The 14,827-nt window shown below is 39.2% G+C and overlaps 1 protein-coding gene across 2 annotated transcripts; it reads right to left on the reverse strand.

Moving 5' to 3' along the window:
• Window positions 1-560: 560 nt before the first annotated feature.
• On the reverse strand, window positions 561-6,990 carry ESM1 (endothelial cell-specific molecule 1). Of its 2 annotated transcripts, XM_010183758.1 has the most exons (3): window positions 6,690-6,990; window positions 2,727-2,882; window positions 561-661 (listed from the first exon to the last, which is right to left on the reverse strand). In XM_010183758.1, the coding sequence occupies exons 1-3, from the start codon at window positions 6,988-6,990 to the stop codon at window positions 561-563; spliced, it is 558 nt and encodes a 185-aa protein (XP_010182060.1). The 2 variants fall into 2 exon arrangements, with proteins under 2 accessions (XP_010182060.1, XP_010182061.1); XM_010183759.1 differs by lacking the exon at window positions 2,727-2,882.
• Between the last annotated feature and the right edge of the window lie 7,837 nt (window positions 6,991-14,827).

Below are 14,827 nucleotides of genomic sequence, written 5' to 3' on the forward strand. Positions count from 1 at the left end.
AGAAGGGCGTATTTTTCTCTGAAAAATTGTCACCAAACTTCCAAAAACCAGAAAATTACTAACGTTGGTTTATGCAATTCACATTGTCATGCTTCTAAGTTGTTATTGTTATTCTTGTGATTCAGGGGTGTTGCTTTCTATCCTGGGATTTGTTGATGGGCATTTCTTTCACATTCGCTCTACACCAATAGTTTCACTTACCTAAACTGTCCACTGAATTCAGTCAGAGTTTTCCTGGCCTCAGGCTGCAAGAGTCGGCCTCTGGCATTATTTAAAAGAGGAGGGTTGAATCGTGGTTTTTTTGATATTACTATACATTCAGGAATCCACAATACATTTCTCTGTTCAAACACTTATCAGAACAAATATCAAAAATCATATACACTGTACAGTCTATTTTTAAGTAAACATTTTTCTCATGAAAAACATAATCACAATTGCCTTCAGAGGTTACATTTTCATATGCTATGGATCTACTTTGTTCTTAAAGTGTGTTGTTGCATATGCAATAATTTGTGATAAATGCATTCACTTGAAAGTCTTATAAGTGTAAGTAAATATCAGCGAGGATTTAGCCATTTCATTACCGGAGAACGAATAGGTTTTTCCTTAATAAATTCCTCTTTTACAGAATTACCATCTCCCGATGCCATGTCGTTCTCTGAAAACAGACAAGAAGAAAGGTGGATTTAATGAAAATGAGATAATTAAAATATTGTCCTGCAGCACTGTCCCAGGTTTTGGGAACACTTCAGAAAAACCTTAGCTGACAAATCTTGCAGGAATCTCCCCGAATATCTCCAATTATCTAGTTGGAAAATTTCTGCCAAATTATGGCATAAGCCAGATATGTTTTCTAATAGTTTAGCATAAGGCAGGTGATTTGAGTTCAGTTTCAGTTCTCACTGTAACAACTCAGTGTGACATAGGACCACGCAGCACATCCTCAGTAATTACAGCAGTAATTTAAACATGCCGGAAGTTATTCTCTGACTGGGGACAGCTGGCATGGAATAGCCTGGTGCAGCCCACTAAACTCTCTTATGCTCCAAAAAAAGGTAGAAGATATTCAGTTGGTCTACTGGAAATGGTCACTGGCTGACACCAACTCCTGAGCTGTGGCTGAGGTTGTTGGCACCACTGGTTAGACTGGGACAAAGCAGGCCAGCAGCTGCCCTGCTGCTTGACCATGAAGGTGGTCAAATTGCAACACACGGGAACATGCTCTGGCACCACTAAATTTACTAGGGTATATGTAACAGTAAAAAGGCCATATGTCTTTATAAAATGCACAGGCCAGAAACCCATCTGTTTAAAATACTGAAGCATTCACAGCTGTATTAATTCACTAAGGAGCTGTCCCAGATGCCATAGCTACCTCTGAAGACCATCTCTGAACCCCGTGTGACCATCCCATGCAGTACTAATGACAGTGTCCCTGGTCTACTTCCAGTGACAGACCTCTGAGGATAGAAATCACTGTGAAACCTTTGCATGGGTAAAAAATACCATTTTTTTCTCTGGGGTCAGTATCTTATTCTGGCTGGGATCAGACAAGCTGCTAAACATTGAGGCAGCAGAAGGTTTGGAATGAAAAACAAGTGAGGGAGAGGAAAGGTGAGGAAGAACTGATGAAAACAGGCTACCTGGAAAGATTTGGAATATAGGATAGATACAGAAAAAAAGCAAGCTAGGAATATTTTTCATATTATTGGAGCACCCTTGGAAATAAAGAAAACCTGGAAAGGCAAAACAGGACAATCATGTACAAAAATACAAATAGATCATGACTGACCCATCTCACAAAGTTTTTTCAAGGTCATTTTAAATGTGATATAAGGAAGAAGTTTGCTTATGTCTAACTTTCTCTAAATGGAGTGTGGAGGAAAGATAAATCAGACTCTAGGTAGCAGAGTGAAGTTGGAGAAGATGGCAGTTGGCGAAGAAATAGAATTAAAGGACTTTTGGGTGAAATCCTAGAAAAGTTCCTAGAAGATCTAGGATTAAATCTCTGATAATTACTTAAAATCTTTATGTTTGTATTATTTTGTTTGGTGTTTAAATTTAAAGTAAACATTGTTTAGTCAAATTTACCTCAGTGTCATCAGGTGCAGAATAGAAGGGGAAGAAATTTTAATCCCAGCTTTAAAAACTTCAGTGATCTCTCCTGCCTGCCTCAAAAACACTCCGGTTTCTCAAATGCCTTCTTTAAAAATTCTGGCTTTAGACAATCTTCAAGGTAAGAACTTATTCCAGAGATACTGTGATAAATGACTACAATGAATCATTTCATAAAACGCTTCACTGACATCTGAAAATGTATCAACCTCTGTCTTCATGGAAAAAAATGTTACTTTTACCATGTATTAGCTAACCATAGTAAATGCAGCCTAGTGAAATCCTGTTCTACACAAAGCAGCTACATGCATTGCATCTGAACTGCCTAATGCAAATCCTAGCATAGCTTCCTATTGCTTAGTTTGTACTGCTAGCACACGCAACAGCTGCAAAGTATTTCACCTGTGTTAGGATTTCAGAATGTTTTTACCATGTGTCACAGCTCACCTTGCCTTATGTTGAGAGCTGCCAATAAGAAAAATAAATGCACCTTGTGTTGTTAGCTGTTTGCATAGCTCCACCAAAGTACACAACACACACACACAGCATGGCAGTAGGTCACGTACAAGGTGATTTCTGCTAAAATGAACTGCCCCATGGAGTCTTACCTGTGTGTGAAACTATTTTTCGTCGATTTGAAGGCTTTGAAGCAGATAGTTGAAAAAATGGGAACTTCAAACACTTCCCGGTTACTCTGTCACAGATGCCAGAGGGACAGTTGCAGGTTTTCCTGCATTCCATTCCATAGGTACCGTAGGGACACTCTGAAAAAAAGTAATATAGCAAAGCAGTCCTCAGAGATACAAGTCAGCTGCCAGCCGGTCTACTTATATACTTAAAAGTGGAAAGTCTTTGAGCAATGGTCAGCTAAACCTTAACTACAGGATTTCAGCATGCTGACTACTTGCTGCAGGTATTTTCCAGTTTTAGCAAACCTTGACACATATTATATACATAATTTCTTTTCCTGTAACTTATTTACAATGGTAATTCTTCTCTGAAACACTTGTAGTATTAAAATGCAATGTAAAGACCATTTTAGTATGTAAGTATGTAATCATAAAGGATGTAGTTAAAATATTAGCATTGGATTTAGAAAAGAAGACTTATTTATTGCTGGCACCAGGCTCCTTGTAGCTGGGGCCACTGTGCAGAGGCTCAGTGGAGGCTGCCACCCCAACCCTGAGGAGCTATCCAGCAAACACATCTGCGCCTGGCAGACCGCAGAGTGCTCACCTATGTCTCCAGCCTAAAGAGTGAATATGATCTGAAGAGGCCGCTGGCACGAAGGCAGCTGGTCTACTATATCTGGTCACATACTGTGCCTCCTCAAATCTCCCACCCCTGAGCAGACTCATAGAGGGGCACCAAAGGGCAGTTGTCAGGATGGGACCAAAGGTTTGTTTTTTTTAAATTAAGTGATTTGCAGAGGATTTGTCCCATCCCATAGCTGACACATATCACATGCTGGATTTTGTAACTTTCCAGAGGGTTCAAACCTGGCATCAGAACCCTTGTTTCCTCTGCCTTGCTGTTGAACAGGTTACCTTCCAAGGTCCAGAAAGAGACAAGGAAAATCTAGCCCAGACATCTCCTTTCTCAAACCCCAAGGGAAGTTTGGGATGTCCCAGGAGAAAAGTCTTTATGCTCAGACTGTCCTTGCTAACCCAAAGTGCACAGTCACCTCAAATAGCAAGTCTTGGAGAGTTTCTAATTCAATTCCTAAGGGCGGATGAATGACCATTCAGGGATGGACCAAGGATCCATCCAGCTCAGGCTCCACAAAACTAAGAAAGAAGATTACCATGGTAAGCACAAATAGTAGCTCCCTCCTTTATATTCTCCCCCATTTTCACCTCTGGGACTTCCTGTGCCAGACATGGTTTCTGTGCATATAACACCTCACAGCAGGGTAGTCCTCAGTTTGTTCAATCTCCTCTTGAATCAATTCAAATATTTATTTTCACCATACAGTCTAGGCTATTGGAAAATCAGACTAATGCCCAAAATGAAATAAACATTTTACAATTCTCAATACATCCAAAGGGTATGCTTTTATAAAAGAAAAGCACCAGAAAATAAACCAATTCCCTGCTAGGGACTAGACAGTAAATCCCTCCAGTCTGGAGGACTTCACTGAGATTCATCATAGTCCCCTTTCCAAGCAAAGACACTCTGATCTGTTGTTTGTCCACATAAAACAAAAACAAATTCCTGCCAAAGCAAAACAGTTTTTGTGTGCACAATCCTCCCTGAGGGACAAGCTGAGAGCACACACCACATGGAATACCAATCTGCCTCTGCAAGAGCTCAGCCGCTCAGCCCAGGGAGGTGGGGTGCAAAGCTGAGCTCAGTAAATAGCATGGATATAAGTCTGAGCCTAAAGCACTTGGCTCTGTGTAGAATAATCCTGGCACTAATGCTGATCTTCAGATTTGATGAAACTGAGATTTTAGCTGTTTTGGGGGGTTTTTTCGCTAATTTTGCTGTTAGAAGGTTTTGTTCAGCAGAAGTCTGTTCCTAAATAAATTGCAAGTAGCTCCCAATGATTTAAGGGAAGTAAGAGCAGGTTCCTTACTGTGACAGTTATGCCGCAGCTTTAGAGAGTATTTGCTAATAAAGGTGCAGAGCACCAGTATTCTTTAGTCCATTTTGTTACCTTTGTAGATACAATAATGAGATTACTACTGATAATAATATGAGACACTCTTATAATACTAGAAATACTCAAAAAAATTGCTCTGAAGCACAAAGTGTCCATGTTTTATCTGTTTTAGAAATAAGAAATTGAAGAACAGAGGGTTCAGGTCATTTGTCCAGAACGTCGAAGTAAATCAGTCAGAGGCAGAGAGAATTTAGCCATCGTGACTCTGTGAGTTAATACAAACATGGAAGTTATTAAAATGAATGAGTGATCTGGTATCACAGCTATAAATGGATATATAAAGTAACAATACTTGGCCCCATACTTTATCTGATAAAATTTACATTGTACTATCTCAGAGCTGAGATGAAAAAAGAAAAATAATTAGAAATGACATGTATGAAATTTAGTGCAAGTAAATACATGGTGAATATAAACCTTAAATACCAATTTATAACTCTAAGTCAAGATATGGCTTTATTTAAATTAATGAGAGTTTTCCACTGACTCGCTGTAAAAAAAATTACATTTTCTACAGAGCTTCCAAGATTCAGCTGCAGGGATTCAGAGCTCATGTCCCTTAACATTTCTTTTTTTCCAATTTGAAGTGTGCTATTGCTAAGAAATTCTTACTATTATATACTATTACATAGTATATACTATTATATACAATATGTATTTTATGTATATATCATTCAAAAGAACTTTTAAAAGTATTATAGATGGTATCTTGCCTTCAGTAATTTTTAATAAACTGAAGATCAGCCAACTAGTTCAGCTGTATACTTTTCTGGTGGGTGCACCAAAGACATGATGCATTAAAAAAAGAAAAAAAATTTTATGTATAAATTCTAGTCCTTAGAAATAAAAGTAGTATTTTAGGTTTAAATGCACATGAATTTGTTTCTAAATACCAGTAAGTTTGTGCTGAATATGAGTCAACCTGAATAATTTTTGCAGCATCTGGTCCTAAGTCATTACTTTAACTGAGGCTACTAACACTCCTGATATTTATTTGCCAAGAAATCTCCACTTTTAAGGAAGTTATTCAAAGGCATATCTGTATCTGCTTACTGAAATGATATACAAACACAGGGAAACTCACTGCTTTCATACTTTGCAAAGCCTTTTTAAAAATTATTTATTATTAAACCTTTCATCCTACTTCTTAGTAATTTAATACTTCCTTTCCTTTTAAAGATTCTCCTTTTTGTATGGAGTGAGGATAACTCTTAAATGAAAAATGCCATTATAGTGGATGACTAAAGAAATCAGCATGTGGCATACCTGGAATAAGCTGAGAGCAGTGGCTGGCTGCTCATCTCACAGTCAGCTCCTGCTGTTACTCCCATCTTTCAGGCAGGAGGGTCTCTGTTTGCCTCCCATGACCACTTCCCTAGGGCAGCTGAGCATCTCAAAGGCAGGACTGAATTAAACATGACACTGTCCCCAGGCAGTGTTGTTCTCTCCATTTGCCGTACCCCAGAGAGCACCTAGTCCCCAGAAAGGCAGTGCCCGGGGGTGCCTCACCCCAGAGAGAGTGCGGCAGGGGCAAGGACCCCATGACAAGGTTGGACTTGCAGGATTAAAGACTTTACAATTTATAGAAAGCCACCCACCAAATCAGTGGAACGATCAGGACTAGTGCCTGGGTCTCCGAAGTTCCTATGAAAAATCTCATCTCCAAGCACTCCCCATCCTTATTTCCTCACACATGTCCCCAAGTCTAAACAATATTCTCACACTAATAGCCCTGCACCACCTACAGGTAACACCTTTTAATACCAGCAGGTATTTTTTACTTTCTTCTTGGCTAAGGGCTAAGCTGAAAAAATCCTATTTTAGACCTTTCAAGCAGGAGGCAAGCTGTATATGTAGGTCGCTGTCAAATTGCCACAGTGGGTGCATGCAAAGTGAATATTGTTACCTTTGCAGATACCAAATTCATCACCAAAGTCATCCTCCTCAGTGTAAAACTGGCACTTCAGCCCAGGACCACACTTGACACCATCCATACCCGAGACTGTACGGTAGCAAGTCTCCCCCAGAGCAGCTGCACACACTCTGCAGCAGCCACAGTCATCCAGCACTGTTCGCTTACAGCGCAAGGTACTTTTGCATGCGTTACTGTCACAGGGCTCGGGACAATCTACTGCGTATTTTGCACTCCAAGCAGTTCCAGCGTGCGCAGGCATCAGGAGGAGTGTGAGAAACAGGAAGCCCTTCATGTCTTGCAGGGGTAAATGCTCCGTCCCAAAGAGCAGGCTTTAGTGGTCAGCCTGCTGGTGCCTTGTGCTGAGGGAAGCAGTGGTACAGAATCCAAAGTGGTAGCTGCACACATCAGCCTACAAGTTTATGAGCTTTATACAGTGTGTTGCCCACATGCTGCACCGTCATCAGCTTCCTCAATCCGGCAGCGCTGCTCCTGCCAGCCTCCCTTGTTTCAGTTCATGAAATCCAGGATGAAGGTTGGATTAGCACTCTGCTGCCATCCAGGAATTGAAAGCCTGAGCTGATGTAATCTGTTATGTTTAGTTGGTTGTTTTGCATGAGGACTAAAAACTCTCTCACATCCGTCTCAAATGCTCAAGGACATCTGCCAAAAGGAAAAAAAAAACCTCACACACAACCCCCAACTAAAAAAAACCAACAAAACTAACCTGAAGTCGGTTGCATACCTTCCTGCATCGCTCTGACACTGGGCACGCTGCTGACAGGACAGCTCTGCCTCCCTAATACAGCTCCTGCGGCCAGAAGAAAATCACACTGAATCATCTCACTGCTGAAAGAATAATCTTTAAAAGAATAAATCTTTGCCTCCCCTTTTGAGGGTTACTTCAAGGAACAAAGTGAGATCATGCCATTTAACAGCTGAGCTCAGATATTTTGGTAGTGTTTTTGCTGCCTGCATCAAAATTGTACTTTTTAATCAGTATCTAGGTGGACATGAATTAAATGCTTCACTCAAAGATTAGTACTAGAACTGAAAGCAAGTCTGACAGAAACCAGCATTTTGTGGGATTTTCTGTAGGAAGTTCAGAAGGATGATCAATGAGATGCCCTGACCTCACTAACAAAGGGGCAAATCCCTGTCCATCACCAGCACTGTCTGCACAGCCTTAAGGTGGATCTGAGGGGGCTGATTCTGCTCCCCTTTATGCCACTTCTGTCCTGATCAAACTCTATGGGATGCCCTGAATTTGCTTTTCAATGAAATCAGTGTAAATAAACAGAAAATAACTCTGAATTTCCCCTGTCCGCCCTCTAAGACTTCATTCACGCTGCCAGAGCCTTGACAAGAAACAGCAAACAACCAGAGAGTTCAGTGAAACAGATGAGCCACTGGAGATGGAAATTTCTGCTCTCAAGAAAGATCTACAGGAAAGGAAAAAAGGAGTAAAGTTAGCCATAAATAAATCTCTGAATACCAAAAGTTCTTGCCACTTAAGTTAGTGGGAACTGAATCAGTCTAAACTTGTATGTGACCAGCTTGCCATCTGGGAACCCTGTGCCTTGAGTGGGCTGAGGACACTGCCAGTAGGTTGCCAAATAAAATGAAGGGCTCTGCTGGAAATACAGGAGAGCAGGAAAGACTTCTTTTCATGAACACAAATATTAATTGATAGATCACAGAATCACAGAATCACAGAATCACAGAATCACAGAATCACAGAACGTTAGGGATTGGAAGGGACCTCAAAAGATCATCTAGTCCAATCCCCCTGCCGGAGCAGGAACACCTAGATGAGGTTACACAGGAAGGCATCCAGGCGGGTTTTGAATGTCTCCAGAGAAGGAGATGCAAAACAAAATGCTTAACTCTTCTCTCTTGTGAAGAAGATGAGAAAACCAACATACTGTAAGTTGCATTTGGGTAGGTTGTTCATATACTTCTGGTATATATGGGTGTGTGAACCTTCATAGCATAGCATAGCACAGCAAAGAAAGAGAAGAGTTGAGGAGAACAAAGAGAGAGGAGAGCACCTATTATATTTAACACATATCAAAGGGAGACTACACTCAGGCAAATATTTGCAGGTTTCCATCTTATACAGTATATAATTACTTGAGATACAGTTCATTTAATCTCAGTTGCCAGCTGGCAGATGTTTACATGCACTAGCTCATGCCTGTTTTCACATGTAATCTTGGATGAATCAGTGAATTTGAAGTGTAAAAATTAAGGCATTAGGTTGAAGTCTCATATAAACTGACTAAGTGCTATTGGTAGCCATGAGGTGATAGCAATTAGCAGTAGTAGACAAATTTATTTTCAAAATCCAATTCAACTATCACCTTTAAAGTGAAAGGAATACTTCAAACACGGAAGTGAAGATTGCAGCTAAAAAACAAGGAGGACCAAAAGTGAAAGGTTATCATGAGAAGATAAATTAGAAATGCATGTGTTATCCCATACTCCATCACAACTACAACATGGCAAAAGCCTGTTTCAAAAAAAACCAAAACAACAAACAACCCAACATCTCCCCCATAGTTTACAGGTCAGCAGAGTAATATAAACTACAGCCCATACCTGCTGGCATTAGCATCAACTGAAATTGACACTGGTTTACGTAAATTGGACAGGCTGTAACCTGTGGGGCTGAGGAGTCTATGTAAATTCCACTGGGCTGTCCCTCAGTGGGGGAGAAGATAAGTTCGATCAGATGGCCAGGGAGCACAGCTCAGGGCAGGAACCATTTCAGTCCCTTGGCCAAATCTGCTCACAAGGGTGAAATAACCCAAAGCAGGAGGTTGGATATTTAGTGCATGAGACTTCACAGGTCCACAGCAGTAAGGAGCAGGAAGGCTTTCCCTTAAGTCACTCCCGTAAGTCTCCCTTAATTCACACATGTCCTTAAATTCCTACCTGCTTTTCACTCAGAGGAGATAATACAGTGTGCAGACCCATCCACACATGCATTTAGGCAGTTACGCCTGGTATTAAACACCAGCTGGTAAAATCCTGTTCTGTAAATATATTTAGGAAAATGCTCCTTGCATAAAACACCAAATAAGATCTGAAAGGGCTGCATTTCATGTTCAGGTTTCTCACAAGGAAAATGTCCTAGGGAGATGATAAATAAAAAAATTACACACAGATGTGTTGAAGAAAAGAAATCATAAAAGAAATCAGCACACTCCCCTAGCAACTAGCCAATATTATTTGGAATAAGATGGAAACTGTATTCTGTGCTTGGAGCTAGAAGCCAAAGTAAATTATTACAATGAATCAAAAAATACATGTAATGAAAGAAAACAATATGAACAGATAGTGGTCTGGCTTATACATGAGTATCATGGAGGAAATAATGATGCTATGATCTTCCACACTGTCCACTGATTTAGTAGTGAAATAAATAAAATGTCATTCTGTCTGATTTTAATGTTTCTTTGTTGCTTTACCTGTTGAATCCATTATGCTTTTCTTTCCAATGATCCTATAAAGCCCTGAACTAAGCTCTCCCTTAAAACTTGAGGCAAAGGGAATTAATGAAGCTTCCCCAGCTATCAACAGCAGAAAATTTGGCACCATTATTTAACTTGTGGTATAAATATACTTTAAATGTGGAAGATTTTCTGGATCAGATCAGTGCTATTTTTTTTCAGATTTACAGTATAAATTGTCTTGGTGCCAGTTTACATCATAATTACATCACCATATATAATGTTTGGCATTCCTTCTAGAAGCAGAAATGGTTTCAGCCCTTAGGTTCAGTGCTTTACAGGGAACTGAGCAGTCACTGGTTTAGTATCAGTAAGCCATGAACTGTGTTTCCAGCTGAATCCTTCAGAGCACAGATTTGCTAGTTGTTTTGCAAATAATCAATTTGTCAAGCAAAAGCAGCTTGTGTGGGAGTCTTGATGCTGTGTTTATGTCCTCTGAAAAGTTTCACCCCACCTGTTCAAGATCCACATGAAATAACATGCCTCATGATAAATGATTAATTTGTGCTGATACACAAGGACTGTCTATCATTAGGCAAACACTGTAAGGCTTTTCTCATTTTACTCTTTAGACAGAGAATCTTTCACTTCAGTTCTTCTGAACTTAAACATTCTGATCTCTCTCATTATCCAGACTCTTGAATATGTAAAGTCAGGATAAGCAGGAAGCATTAATATCTTTTTAAACATAGAAAAAAGTTTAAGGCATGACCCTTGTTGCTCATTTTCAAAAGGCAGTTCCTAAACTAAAATTATTTTACCATACATTCCTGACGGATCCAACCTTTTCTAAAGCTTCCTTTACAAAAAAGCCATAAGCACAATGCTATATGAGAAGCAAAGTTTCAAAGGGAAACACCAAAAGGAAGCTGAGCTGCAAAGTCCAAAATGAAAAGCCAGAAATAGGAAGTAAAAGATAACAATCAGGAAAGTGAGATAGGAGCATGGACTCCCCTTTGTATGATTTCTTTTCTTGTATCTTTTCAATGAATTGTTAATTACTCTTTGTTTCGGCTGTATCATGGCAACTCAACTTCACTCTGGTAAAAATAGATGCTTTGGGACATTTCCTACTTGCTGAAGGCAAGAAGTATTTACATCCTTTCTCCAGGCAGACCAGGTGCTACCCAGAGAACTGGATAGGCTGGCTACATATCCACAGACTTTAGGAGCCATTATAGAAATGACTGGGTATGGTGGGGTTTTCTGCAGAGAGCCTATGTTCAGAGCATACTGAAAATAGACTTGCCCAGAAATTCACAAATACGTGTCATGTCCAGCCTGGGAGCTGGAAGCCAAACTGACTGCACATAACTTCTGCTGAGTTGCCTCCCTCAGACCTGTGGCCATACAAACGGAGCTAGGCACTTTTCAGGCCTGTACTACTGAGATTTCATGGCACAGTCCTGTTCCTCAACAGGTTACAGTCATGGCCTGGTTCTGACTGAAGGATCTCTACACTGTGTAATTCCTGCACAGTGTGGCTATTCCCAGTGATTTTACAACCACTGCCATTATCCATGTAGCAGAAATCACTAGCTTTCCCTCAACTATTGGGTTCGCCAAAAACTCATTGCCTTTTTTTTCTGGGTAAATTAAAGGCAATTTTTTCATGGAAAATAAAAAATTTGTTAAACAATGTAGTGTCCATTTTGTTCAATTAATTTTTGCCATGTTTCAGGCAACTTCATGATTCCACACTCAAGAAAGTTCTTATCTTTTTCAATTCCAAGAACAATTTGATATCTTCATCAGCAGTGTTTTGTAAAGAACGAAATAAGTAGTAGTCTGACAGTACCAGGTCTGGCAAATACAGTGGCTGGGGGAACACATCCCATCCAAGCCGCAACCATTTCTGATGAGAGACCAAACCTGTTTGTGGTGTAGCATTATCATGGAGAAACACAACACCTTTGTGATTCACCAATTCTGGACACTTCTGTTTCATGTCATCATATAATTTATCCAGTTGACGACAGTACACGTCTGAATTAATGGTTTGGTGCCTTGAAAGCAATGCAAAATACACAAGACCTTTGAAATCCCACCAGACTGACAGCATCACCTTCCTGTGGTGAATATCTGCTTTTGGAGTGTTTTGAGCTGGTTCATCACACCTGCTCCACGATCTTTTCCATTCGTCATTGTTGTAGACGATCCATTTGTCATTGCCTGCTATCATACGTTGCAAAAATGGATCATTTTCCTCACGTTTCACGAGAGAATCAAAGACTTCAACAGGCTTAGATGAATTAGAGCTCATGTGGTACTCAAATATTGAGCCTCCTAACGTATCCCAGTTGTTTTAAATGGTTTTCAACACTCGATTTTGGTATGTTAGGATTATCAGCAACCTCTCATCTCATCAAGCACTGATTGGATTCAATCAATGCCTTTATTTTGTTGTTATCAGCTTCAATTGGCCTCCCTGTGTGTTGTGCATCTTTAATAATCAAAATCTCTGTACTGAAACTTAGCAAATCAATTCTGACACTGCTGTAGTTGTAAGGCCTCTTCACTATACACATCACATAACTTCTTCTGAGCTTGCACAGCGTTTTTTCCTTTTCTGAAGTAATACAGCAAAATATGATTAAAATGTTCCTTTTGATTTTCCATTTTGAAATTGATGTCATATAAATGATTAACAAAGTCATGCACTTTCTTTTCCTAAAACAAGCTTTAACTGTCAGCTTCCAAGTTCATAATGATCTTGTAGTTTAAAATGAAGTTAGTTACATATCAAGACGTATGTCCATCTATAAAAAAGACATGCAATTACTTTTTGGCCAACCCAATAATTCATTAATTGAGGCAAATAATTCTGCTGTGCTTGGATAACATGTTCAAAAGAGAGAAAAACTGTGATGGAGAAGGTCTACTACATGACAACAGGAGTCACTTTTCTCCAAGGCAAGCAAGTTTGGGTTTGTCACACACAATAAATAGGTAGTTGATATGAGTGGGGAAAATGATGAAAAATTAGGTTGTGATTCTGTTATGCCGAAGTCTTTTTTTTCACTACTTTCAAATCATCTACATATCCAGAGGAAAAAAGGAGTTTCAATGCCCAGGACCTCTAAGATCTATATTAGACAGTTTCTTGAAAGTACAAGAATCACCTACCTTCTCTGTACTTCAGAAAGTTTACTTCTCTGAATGCAATACTAAATTTGACTGACCACTCACAGCCCAAGCCAATGCTCTGCCTTCACAGCTCCCCCCCTTATCAATAGTTTCATCAGTAGCTATTTCTTTTGTAAGACCTCTTGGTCCTAGGAATCTAAATCACCCTGATTAACCTCTGTATTCACCTAGGAAAAAAAAGCCTTTCCACAGACAAAAATATCTCCACTATTTTTCAGTTACTGATTATCAACCATTTTGGGGGAAAAAAATATGGTTTTGGGAATGTTTTTCAAATGTTCAGTTTCTTTATCAATAAAAGAAAATTAACAATGGTTCATCACATGTTCTACTTAGGTGCTCAGGTACATATATTCTGCCCATATGGTAAGAATCTTTAATGCTGTGATAATGTGAAAGATAATTTATCTCTCGCTATTTGACATAATTAACTGATGTAGGAATACACTCTCATTTCTCTATTGCCATGCAGCCTATGCTTTCAGTAGTTCTCTGCAGAAGTAGAATAAAACATATTAGACTGGAACAAGCATTTTCATTAGTTTTGTCACGACATAAACAATAACACAATAGTCAATAAAATGACAAATATTGTGAATTTTGTACGATCTCTACTCTATGTGAATGGTAATTGTACTCTGGCTCTATCAGTCTCTGATAACTAGGCCAAATTTGACAAATGTTTGTTCTTTGTATGTGTACAGAATCTCAAAGTACACTGCTTTCAAATACTTGGTATAAATTGTAGAATCAAATATTTTAGGATTGGTGGGAAGTAGTCTTTTACTTGCAACTCAAGCTGATTTTCATCTCTACTCTTTAAGAAAAAAAGGTGACATCTTTATAGACACTTACGGGAATAGAAACATATCTTAGGTATTAGTGTGATTTCTATTTTTCCGTACTAAAACATTTTTGAAAACCTTGTTGCAATTAAGCAGTGCTATTGTCTTACAACATGTCTGCAAAACTTTTAGTTATGCTTTATATATAGTTTAGACTTGACTAAGTAGCTATTTCCTGTAATGAATGACAAATCTATTAAAAGCTCAGCTTTTGTACTGCATGGGTTGCTAACAAGAAAATCTCTGGTCATATGTGTGAAATGTTGAGTTGTTGAGTTCGGGTTAGGTGTCCTCATGAGCTAATATTTCCATGTATGCTTTGTAGTATCGCCAGGATCATAACCTTTCCATTGGCAGAGAAAAAACAATTTTAACTAATTCATTTAGATAAGCTAAGTAATCACATTTATATCATCATTTTTCTTTAAGAAGAGATCTCTCTTCCTTTCAGAAGTACCCATCTTTGAAGCATGAACACTTTCCAGAATAATTAGATGGTCCCAGAAAGGCCAGAAGAGGACTCCAGGATCTCCTAGGTAATAAAACTTCAGGGAACAGCCAGCCAAGGGCTGAAAGGAGTAAGGACACCAATGGAAACTATTGAAGAATTTTCCACAGTGTTACA

Source organism: Mesitornis unicolor, unplaced genomic scaffold (assembly GCF_000695765.1).
Source record: "Mesitornis unicolor isolate BGI_N332 unplaced genomic scaffold, ASM69576v1 scaffold22164, whole genome shotgun sequence".
Classification (NCBI taxonomy): domain Eukaryota; kingdom Metazoa; phylum Chordata; class Aves; order Mesitornithiformes; family Mesitornithidae; genus Mesitornis; species Mesitornis unicolor.

Bases quoted from the DNA above. Each gene is read 5' to 3' on its own strand.
- ESM1 (XM_010183758.1), bottom strand. From the start codon at position 6,990: ATGAAGGGCTTCCTGTTTCTCACACTCCTCCTGATGCCTGCGCACGCT. The intron at 2,883-6,689 runs GTAACAATATTC...ACTTTTTTTCAG, and splicing joins TGAATTTGGTATCTGCAAAG to AGTGTCCCTACGGTACCTAT. The intron at 662-2,726 runs GTAAGACTCCAT...GTCTGTTTTCAG, and splicing joins AAAAATAGTTTCACACACAG to AGAACGACATGGCATCGGGA.